Source organism: Camponotus floridanus, unplaced genomic scaffold (genome assembly GCF_003227725.1).
Source record: "Camponotus floridanus strain SB8 unplaced genomic scaffold, Cflo_v7.5 scaffold184, whole genome shotgun sequence".
NCBI lineage: Eukaryota > Metazoa > Arthropoda > Insecta > Hymenoptera > Formicidae > Camponotus > Camponotus floridanus.
The window spans coordinates 118,645-130,318 of record NW_020229308.1 but is presented as its reverse complement, the minus strand read 5'-3'; the positions used below and the strand labels follow the sequence as shown (position 1 = coordinate 130,318).

General features: G+C 43.0%; 1 protein-coding gene across 4 annotated transcripts in view; it reads right to left on the bottom strand.

The window, feature by feature from the left end:
- Positions 1–1,350: 1,350 nt before the first annotated feature.
- Positions 1,351–11,674, bottom strand: part of LOC105253154 (zinc finger protein 395) — an 81,139-nt gene continuing 70,815 nt past the window's right edge. For all 4 annotated transcript variants that reach the window (XM_025407709.1, XM_025407710.1, XM_025407712.1 and 1 more), the window contains 3 exons: positions 4,074–4,174; positions 3,432–3,711; positions 1,351–3,355 (listed from right to left, as the gene is read on the bottom strand). In XM_025407709.1, the coding sequence (XP_025263494.1) occupies positions 3,143–3,355; positions 3,432–3,711; positions 4,074–4,174 (594 nt within the window). In that variant the 3' untranslated portion in view covers positions 1,351–3,142. The remainder of the gene's footprint in view (positions 3,356–3,431; positions 3,712–4,073; positions 4,175–11,674) is intronic.

Here is an 11,674-nt window from a genome sequence, read left to right as displayed (position 1 = left end):
TATCTGTACTTGTATGTTAACGTTTTATTTTGCGAGTATTTTATGTACATGATTCTCTGTCTATCATTGTGAATATTATGCTGTGTAAAATTTTTTAACATGATCAGCACTCTCAACAGTGCATTAGTGCTCGCTGTAATAATTTTCAATTGTGAATATTATTTTATAAAGTCTAAAACGCGGTAAGATTCGAGAAAATGCACAGTTCGATATAATTAGCCGTGTTTTATAATATACAGCGAATTTAGAGAGACAAAAAAATTAATTTTTTTTCTGTGCGACGACAACATTACGTGTTAAATAACACAATCGCTGTTATTGATAATTTTTTTAACGACTTCAGAGCGATTTCTTTTTTAAATATAGATGCAATGATATATTGATTAAAAAATCGAAAAATACTGACAAACGCGATGCTTATGATTTTGAACACAAAGGCACCGATTCCTTTACGAGAATTATTCATTTCTTTTCGAGTTATATTCTCAAATCATAATTTGAGTTTTGTCAATAGAAATGATGTTTCATTATGCTGATAAAATCTAAATCCCGTGAGACGTTAATAAACAATATTAATATACTAATCCTTAGCACATTAAATTCAATAATTATATAAAACGAGGGTTGAAATATACAAGATAATACACATAATATACATAAGATGTAATATACAAGATAATTATACTAAAGTATAAACAACGATCGGGAAATTGGAAGAAATTTTTATTGTGGCGAGTGTATGCGTGTCGCTTTTAATTATTTTTAACCATTTAATATAGTATTTAATGCGACATCTATCTCACCGCGATTTTCTTCCATCAAATATGAAATACTTCGATTATTTATTGCATTAAAACTTTAAAAATTTGCTTTTTATCTTGCAACTGTATTAGATTATAATGTCAGAAGTGAAAAATTATACAAATATTATCTCGTATGTTGAAATTTTTTCATATCGTCAATATAAATAATATAATACTTATATAAATAATATATAAAAAATTTATATAATTAATATATAAAAGTTTATCTTATTAATATATTAGTAATAATATATTAATAATATATTAATTTTAATATTTTATTTTATAAAAATAATATATTATTTTTATATTTAGAAATATAAATATAATTATAAATTAATGGATAATTATAATTTGATAAATAATAAAGTTTATCTTATAGTGTAAATAAATGAAATTTCCTCATCGTATATCATTAACAAATAAGTGATTATAAATAATTATCTATTATATTGTAATTATCGATTATACATCCATTTTTATTAAAAGTATAGTTTTATCAAAAGGACATGTGAAAATTAAATTATTCATTTATTAACGAGGAATAAATACAAAGAAAATTTCTAATAAATCTGTTTCATTGTATATGGGATTATAATTTCTGATATACGAAGAAAATTTTGTTTTATACATACAAGAAAAATGATTCATATAAGTTTTTGTTTCTGACATTATAATTTAATACAGCTGTAAGGATGAGTCTAAGCGATGTCGAATTCTTTGAAAACATGTCATTTATTTGCAAAAATTGTTTCATTAAATTCGTCAATATATAAAATTTGTAAATGTCTATTGGATATTAGTATATTAGAAATATTATCGAGATCAAATATACATTTCAAAATAATCGTTAAAATAATATTCAAATGAATAAATCGTTCCGCGAATGGCCCAAAGCGAGAAAGGAGTATAAGAAATGATGTAGGCTGTACGCAAAAATATGATGTCACATTGTTCTTTGCGCGCGCAATTATGTGTTTGTGTGTGTGTGTGTGTGTGTGTGTGTCGTTGCGTGAATGTGTCATCTAGAGCGAGACCTTCGCTAGATCTTAATAGATCGATCGATTCAACTGCGTAGCCTACCCCAATATGCGCGTGCAGCTCCTTTGTTGGCGAACACGGTCTTAGGTCGTCGGAAGGCTAACAAGGCTAAGCCCGGTATACGGCGACGCATGCCGTGCAACATATAATGCCTCTCTAACGTGCGAGAGAGGTTTGAACAACAATTTTTGAATTATTTATCTGGCAGTATAATTGGTGTATAAAATTTTGTTTCTCTTTTTTTTCTCATTTCTTTACGCCTTTACCCATCCTTGCGCTTTCCTGTTCGATTCGCGGCACAGATTCAATAAATTTAGATACAATATCACAAATAGTAGCTTTATTTTTTTCACGCGACACTCTTTAACTTGCCTGTCTGCGTTCGTTTAGCATTGAACATCGGTCAGACCGAACATCGATTCGCCGGTCTTTCCTTCGTCCGTTAGATTCGATCGTTCCCCAGGGATCGGCATCCCTGAGGCTCGACGCCTCTAGTTCCGTCATTACCGAGAGCGCGTCACGATCGCGCTCTTGGCGGAAGAAGGAAGATCTATTGCAGTGATCTAAGAAACGATTCGGGAAACGACGCTTCGAAGAACATGCATGCTCACTCCGAGTGCGTATCTCGTATAATACGTATCGAACCAAAAGGTTCTCATTGTCGGGCGAAGTTGGGAGCGAGGCCGTGTTTCGCGTTCTCTTCTGAGAACGCAAAGAATGCAACAGTCTAAAATTGCCTCGCTCCGCACGCCAATTATTCGCTACCTATTAATCGAAAAGTCCCTCGTTACGGCTAAGGGATTCGGTCGGAGTTTGCCAAATGCAAAATACGAACGGGCAGAAATCGTTCAGATAAACCTTTCATCGTGAATTCCCTCTACGAGTTAATTAGACTGAGAAAGATGTTACTTCATACACGAATATCAGCCCTCAGAACCACCCGCCAATCATTGTAGAGTGACGTTTACGTTTTCCAAAACTGGTGTTTGTCGTCCCGACGACGGAAAACAAAATGGAAAACAAGAGGAAGAGGTGCTTATTTGATGAGCTTTGCTTTCTTATGAGTGGTACTGGTGAAGTAATATCCTACAGGATATAACGTTTTCGCTACAACAATCGGCAATAACGGGGGCGGCCTCGTGTTCCAGATCGTGAAAGCCTTTTCAACGCTTCGCTTTCTTCGACGATGATTGGTATTTGGCAGTTGATGTTAATGTTCAACGTAGCATTGGCAAACTCTGAGGTCGATTTGACAAGGGTTTCCGCCCACGGACGTACGAACGGGGCGGACGCTTGGCCTATTCGCTGCAAAAACGGGTGCAGGCTTTCTTCCACCTGCACTGAGTACACCAAAGGTCGCGTGCATCCATACCGTAGATCTTGCGACACTTTTTAACATCGCTGCGCGTTCGTCGCGGGGAGGACGGCTTGCCCGTGGACGCTGTCATGTTTTGTTGGTGACACGCTTGCAATGGCCGCGGGGACAGTTTGATGTGCTTGTTGGGCGTACCCTGAAATAGAAAGAGGAAACACATGTCAAAAGATCGTGTGATTCGATGGTTTATAGGTCGATGCGCGATTACCCACCGGCGATTGTGAGATCGTAAACGCGCTGTTTGGTTCCCTGACACCAACTATCACGTTCTCGATGTAGTTACTCGTGGTAGGAGCCGCTTCAAGACGAAGCTGCTTCTGATACTCTGGATCCTCGTGCGGCGGTCTCGCCATATCCCGATGAGACATTGTGGGAGGCGAGCTCATGTGATCCACAGCAACTTCTTGGTAATAAAATTCCTCCTCGTGAACGGACATATCGTCTTCCTCGTGAACGGACATGTCCTCGTCGCATCCCTTTGACTTTTTTGGACTGCAAAACAAATCACTATTTTGATTCACGTGTTATTTTGTAGGTAAATCTGTTGATTGAGAAGGATTAAAATCGCGAAGAGCATACATCAAATCTTCATTTGCGAATGTTACATATATGTTATTCACACGATATAATAATCTTATTCATCATTAATAGTGCTCGAAAATAAAATAATACGTTACAAGCTAAGCTCTTAAAAGAGCTGCACTTTATTGGAGGACACTAATACTATCGTACCATTATAATGTCAACGATTTTTTTCGCCTGAGACCAGCTTGAGTGCACTTTCACTTCATCTTCGTAAAGTAAGATAACGCATTTGACGCGCTAAGAGTATTATATCTAGGGTATTAGCTTACCCCAGATGTGATTGGCGTACATGTTCTTCGATGAGCACGACGGTCGCTTTGATTTCCAAGCAGCCTGGCCAAGCGCACTTAAAGACCACCGCTGCATTTGCCTGCAAATAGAAAGATGACAATCGTTAATAATCATCAATAAGATGAAGAAAGAGCGATGTGTTAGGAATGAACGGACGAATTAGGGGCAGATTTATATGTCTGATTGCGAGAGTATTTGACGAAACAAGCAGAGAGTAACGGAAACAACCACGCTTTTGCACACAATCCCGTTTTACGTCATTCTCTACACCAATCGGCGCGTCATAACGCAACTCTCGCGTGGGCGCGAGTTGACGAAGGGCTGTTGTAATTTAAATTGAATGGACGACAGTCGTTCGTCCTCTGAAACGCCACGACTTTTTCTTGATTTATTTAATACAAAATAAGTTCTCAAAATTCTCTCTTCATTTTGTTATTGAAATGATTAAAATAGTAAACGCTCTCTTTAAGTTACCTATATTCGCTTATATCGTTCATATCGCTAGAATATTATTATTGTGTGCAAAACAGCCTTGTTGGCATACATCATAAATTAATGTCGGTCCTCTTTGACATCTCGAATCTCTATCTTTCATGTTTTCATTATTTTCGAACAGAGAACTTTACATTACATTTGTTCGAACGATTGGATGTCATGTGATGTGACTAATCAGACAAGTGTCTTAAGAAGACGGTCCTGCGTCCAAGTCACGTCAAGCTAAGCCAAGCCAAGCCAAGCCAAGCCAAGCAGCCGGAGAGGAAAATCGATGCGCGCGGCAGCCTCGCCGCGCGCACGTTTCTTTGTTTACATCGGCTGGCCGCCGGCGCCGCACCGGTCACGTGGTATTGATCCAGGAGAGAGAGCGAGGATTACAAGTCCCTCTCGCGCGTGGACCACGCGGTACCCGATGATCGCGTGCCTCCAAGAATGCGCGAGGAACGGGGAGGGAATTGACATTTTCGAGCGCGAAAGGTTCCGTGTGCATCTCATCATTTTCTATCCGAGAGATCGCACGTGGGTCTTTTATTCTCTCGATGAACGGATCAGCTGAAATCGGTCAATCGCATCCTCGGCGGCAGCAATTGCAACTAGCAATAATATTATAAATAATTAATCGCTATTTTTATAATGATTCGATATAGAATTTCGTATTTTTCAAAGACTGATTTTCTCAAGATTATATTCCCTACCGGCTTCGGGATTCATGAATTTGACAATTAATGTAATTTAAAGATATATGTGTGTAGGACTAATCATTTATTAATACGCCGCTAATTAACTTTTTATATCGGCCGGTATGCAACGCGGATATTTTTCAACGCAAACGAATTCAAGACAATCTCCTTAATGCGCCTTAATGAAGGGAATATTTCTTCGAGGTACGGATTATAAATCTATGGCGAAAATACATATATCTCTCGAAGTACGTATTCGCGCGCAGTCGATCGTTCAATCTAGCTAATGAATGCATGAATATTTACGAGTGAGTTTACATTCGAGGTACCATCTGGGAAAGCGCGCAATCGTCGCCGCTGAAATCCGCGCGGCTCGACTTACGCGTCCGCCTCCCTTTCCACGCGGCGTATCGGATAGAAAAGATAACGACGATGGGGCTGATAAGTGTCCGCGCGTGTATCGACGCGCGTCTAAAAAAAAGGCGAGACGCGATAAACGCGAGGACACGAGTCGTTCGGCAGGAGGCAACTCGGCGGGTTTCAAGGGCCTCGATAGGTGCAGTGACATCAGCTCTGAAACGGGAATACACCGTGTCGTGTACCGCGCGAGATTATACCGGGTGACGCGGCCGACAAAAGGGTAAACGAGCCAAGAGCGCGAGGCACGCGCGCGCGCACCGATAAGAGCGTATCGATGTCGCGCTCGATTGAAAGACGCGACTGACAGGTGAGAATGGAGAGAGGCGCTTCGCGACGACTGGCAAAAACCACGGTAGGGTGACAGTGACATCATCTCCGAAACGGTACACGCCGGGTACACACGGCGCACGGCGTGGCGCAGCCACTGCCGAGGTCACAGACCTTCTACGCCGGTCGGCAGGCAATGCTCTCCCGCCATCTCTCTCTGTCTTTCCCTTTGCCTCGGCAACTTGGTTTGGCGTGCTCCGGAGAACTTCGCAGCAGTCCTTCCCCCTATCCTTCCCTTTTCTCCCCCTTTCCCCCCTTTTACGACCTTTAGAATACGACGGGGTAATTCCGATAGCATTAGTCTAGAGGGCACCATGCGTCCTGGCGAGTCTTTATGTGCGTAAGATAGCGGGCACTGATCTCAAAATCGGAGCACTATTTTGTCTCTCTCTCTCTCTCTCTCTCTCTTCCTTCCTGGATTTGTTTTTCTCCAAAAATGTATATAAGGATACGTATCTTCTTTATAGAAGGTGTATCAAATTGCTTCTTTGTAATGAACTCAAAGATAGCGGGTACTGACCTCAAAATCGGAGCACTATTTTGTCTCTCTCTCTCTCTCTCTTCCCTCCTGGATTTTTTTTTTTTCTAAAAATGTGTATAAGGATACGTATCTTCTTTATAGAAAGTGTATCAAATTGCTTCTTTGTAAAGAACTCACAAATTTATTACCTTCTCTATCATTATCATAGTATAATAATTAATAATCAATCTCTCATAAAATTCGCGAGATTTGTTACGTCTGTCTGACCTACATAGCATTGGTCAGCAAGGAGACAAGTTCGAAGATAAGGGACAAAGTATGATACGAGGAATGAAAATAATCCTTTTAACAAAGAACACGCACACACACTCGTATCTACAAGTGTATCGGACACCCAATGTGACGCATCGCGTTGCACATGACGCACGATGCAGAAGACAGCGCGCTATCGTAAAACTCGATTGGAAGGCACCCCAGCGATACGCGAAGGGTCAAAGGGAGGGAAAATCGGTAGCGGCGTATTTTTATTCGCGGCCTAGGTAAAGGGGGAGAGGCGCGGGATAAATCTGGCGGAGCCATCTCTCCCGCGCGCGCGCGCGAATATCATCGCGCGCTCTTCCGAGTCGCGGGGATGAGTAAGCCGAGGCAGGGTTGCCGTGAGGCGCGCGATGAACGACGCTTCGTGGCGTTTCGTGGGCGCATCGCGTGCGATACAACGTTGCCGGCGATAGAGATGGCTGCTCGGGGCCCGTTGGGGATGCACACGCACGACGGCGGAGTGCGCGCGGAGGACGAGGAGGCCATCCACCCTACCGGCGCTCGTTCACGCCAAGTGTACCGCCGCGTCCTTCCCCCCTCCTCCTCCTCCCAGCGCTTTTGCGAACTGCGCAACAACGTGCGCGCGCGAATCCGCGCGTCCTGTGTGCGTGCGTGCGCACGTGTTCGTGCGTCAGATCCGCGTCGTGAGAAAAATGACGCACGTGTTACGCGCGAAACGTATCTCTCCTTCGGGTCTCTGTTGGAATCGTTTCGAATGACGAACCGCTGTCGTGATTCGTCTCGTAGGAATGCGAAAAGTCAACGGCCCGAGGTTTATTAGATCGAATGGATCTCAAATCGCTCGTCCATGCGTGAGCAAAGGAGTTTCACTCTCGTCGCGCGCGAGGACGATGCTGGACGGAGTTCATTCCGTCGTATCGATGAGCGATCGGGATATTCGCGCACCCGTGTGTCATCGCGTGCACGCGGGGAGAGTCGATTACCCAAGGCCGACGTGCCTCGCGCACGCTGCAGTTTCGCGAATTCGCGCGCGGTCGACGCCGTTACGTGGGCGTAAAAATCGATTCCAAACTGTGCACGTTTTGCAACAGCTTGCTTTTTCGCGCGGCTCTCGCACTTTCTCCGCACTTTAGCCGAGAGAACTCTCTCATCGAGCCATCGGCTACTTCGCGAAGGTGCGGAGCGCGCGGCAGAGCTTTATTTTCCCGCGTCGCTCGATGCCTTTCCTTTCCCACGATTACCGAGGTTTCCGCACCTGTTCCTCGTCTTAATCACAAGATTCATCGATTCTGATATATTAATACGGTTATTTAACATTATACGAGAGGGAATAATGTTACAAATTTGAAAATTAATTTGCATTCTTTATGTCATACACTGATATATTCTAATTTGAAAAAGTCTTTCATCTTTATTTTCTTCTTTAAGGATGTTTTGTATGTACAATCCCAGCAAAAAGTAGGATTTCTTTCCGTATGAAATCTGTTGAAAAGTAAAAGAAATGAAAGAATCTTTTCTTACGTGAAAGATTGAATTTGCCAAATATTTCCATTTCGACAAATTAAGGATGTTTTGTATGTACAATTCCAGCAAAAAGTAGCGGAAAATCAATATTGAAATATATCCACTTTTGGTGTGTTTTGAGTAAGAAATTGTGTGGAATATTACCATTTGATCTTAGCTACAGTGCAGAGATGTATCTTTTAATATTTATTGCATTTTTACTGAAATATTCCGAATTTTGTTAACTGAAATGATTCACTTTTGGCAGAGAATTTCGTCTTGTGACAGATGCATGACTAACTTGATTGAATTATATTTAATATCTTTTTAACCAGTTAGTACTTGTATAATATTATTTGACCAAATATTTCCTCTGTATCTAAACTTTTGCAAATTTTAAACAAATTCTGAATATTATTTCCATGTGTTTTTGTTATTTGAATCGACGTGGTTATACGTTTTCCACAAGAACACGTGTTAATTCGGTGCAAATGAAAATCCTTATAACTTGTGAACGCTTTAGTGAATCGCTTTAAAAATTGTACTGAAGATTCTAAACATATGTAAGGACATTCTGTACAATTTTCATTAAATTCTCAATATTTTAAAAATAGGTACAAAACATCCTTAAGATAAAGAATTTTTTGAGAGGGTCAAAAGTCACTGTCGTTTGCGATTAACGATATTCTCCATGTACCGTTTTGTGTACACATTTCGACGTCACTAGCCGGCTCCGCCGTCAATCCCCATTTCGGGACTCGCGATAGGTTTCACGGACATAGGGATGTATCGTGGGGCGAAGGAGGAAGAGAGAGAAGAAGACCGCGAGAGGGAGAATAAGGACGAATAAGGAAGAGAGAAAGAAGAGAGAGAGAAAGAGAGAGAGAGAGAGAAGGCAGAGTCACTGGAGAAGAGAGTGGGGGGCCCGGGTAACGCCCGGGAAACCAAAACAAACCGGACTTCTGTGTGTTGGCGTGTACGACGCGCGTCGATCCGTGGCGTGTGGTGAGGGTCGGACGTTGACCCTTCGTCGAACACACCGATGCCTCACGCACGGAGTATACAGGGTATACGGGGTGGCGGGAGAAAAACCTACGGGTTTGTTGTGAGACCTTCATACCCGGCGACGACGATGGCGATGGCGATGGCGATGGTAGACGCTGATGAGAGACTCCGTAATAAGGAGCGGAGAGTTTCAGAATATGGCGTAAACGAGGACGGGGGATCTAGCTCTCTCTCTCTCTCTAGCTCTATCCTCTAGAAGAAGCGAGAGGGAGGAGAAGGGATTGACCGCAACGAGACGAGCGGAGGAGCCACGTGTGATGCGGCAGGTACGATAAAGGCCGGTTGTGTCGAGTCGTCGAAGAATCGGTGGATTCTGCGAGGGATGGACGCGTCTATAGTGCTTAATAGTTTTTATTACCACGACGTATAAAGCGCGTTCAATTGGACCGTGATCCAGCTACGAACGTGGGGATATTCGACTCTATTCGAGGGAGTATCGCGATGAACTTGCCGAGACGGAAATGAAACGAAAGGCAGACGATGAAAAAAAAAAAAAAAAAAACGGCAATGTTGGAAAAATTTTCGGTAATCGAGCGATCCACGTGATCTGTGCAACAACGGCAAGGGAGAACAAAAGCCCGGCGTTTTCCCGTCGAACGACGGCGGTCGTAAAGTAGCGAGCTGGAAAAAAGCACGCTCAGCTGGGACACGTCGCAGCACGCGATTCGGTGCAATTTACAAGGAAGAACCGAGGTCGTCGACACAGGGGGACAGAGACGGAGAGAATCGCTTCAAATACACGGAGAGAGGTGAGGAGAGGATAGTAGTCACCCGTGAGTCACGACGGGATTCTCTAGCAGAGGATGTTCGACGCATTTGCTACCTTCCGTTGTATCCGGAAGAACGAAAAGCACTGTTTACTTGTACATAAAGCCCATCGTTAGTCAACCTTCGCTATCTGCTTTCCTCTTAAAATACGTATAATCGAATTGAGAAATACAATCTATATCTACATTCTGTCGCTGCGATAGAGATAGTAACCGGAAACCTTGATACAGAACGTTTACATATTTTCAGGGCACGAGTGTCAAAGAACGGAATTCATAATAATGTTGACCGATTCTAATTTTATAATGATACGAATTTATAAATAGATCGGGTAATCGATAAAATGTTGAAACAACATTTGCTCCCAAATTTTGCTCCGAAACAAACGTGTTTTTTTTCACTTCACTCGAGACATAAAAGAGGAATCAATATTTGTATTTTTCATTCATTGAACGTGCGATTGAAATCGCGTCGTCCGCAGTCTCCGTCTCTCTTATCGATATTTACATTCCGCCAGTGCGTTGCCTCTTTATCTTTCTCTTTCCCCAAAGTACAATGGCATCCGGTGAGCCTTTCGGCACAGCGCGATGTTGCAACCATCGGGAAGAGAGGTGAATACCAACATTGTTACCGAGTCGCAGCCACAAAGGAAATCTCCATATCGGGCCCGAATAAATTCACAACATTTTCGCAAGGAGCATTTCGCCCCTAATTAGTCGCCTGACTTTCCCCGGCGATCCTCTTACGATCTCGACGGCATTTCCAGACACGTACGAAAATTCTCAGTGTCGGATCTCGCGGCCATTGTGTGTCGGACTTTATGAAGGTCAGCGCCGCGTCCGTCGCTGAGAAGGCTGCTAGGCGATGGTTGCCGATGCTCACGAGCAAGAGGATCGTGCGACTGCGACGCGTGCGAATAAGAGAGGAGGAAGAGAGAGACGAAGAGAAACGTGGGGAAAGGAGGATAACGCGAACTGTCGAGAGAAACGGCGGCGCGGGAGGAACGGCCGCGCCTGCGCAGACGCGTTGTTTACGTCGCCGGTTTGCAACGTGGACCCCGCGGCCCCGCTGGCATCTCGTTGAAATGGTGGAGGACGCCCGTTCAGCGAGCCCTATATATATATGTATATACACACGTATATATTACACGTAGAGAGAGCCGATGGGAGAAAATGAGAAGTGACGCCGAACGAGGACGATGCACTTTTCGAGCCGAGATACCTTGAGCCTCTCTAGACCGTATCGACACATCGCTCAAGAGAACAATCGTACAATCCTTTTTTGTATTTCTTCTCCACATCGTTTCTATTCTTTTCAATTCGCCATTATTTCCAATTTAAATGTTTTGCTGTTTCGATATCTATTTTTGTATTTTAATGAGACGTCGAAAATTTGCATGTATTATCTCTGAAATGAGCTGTACTGCGGAACACGCACAATTATCAGAAAACCGCGAATCCAGCGAAAACACGGTGAAAGGTAGAAAGTCGCGAGAGTGAGACACGTTACATGCGACATTTGTGAGAACGTGAGCATGACTCGATGCGCGTTTGCACTGACA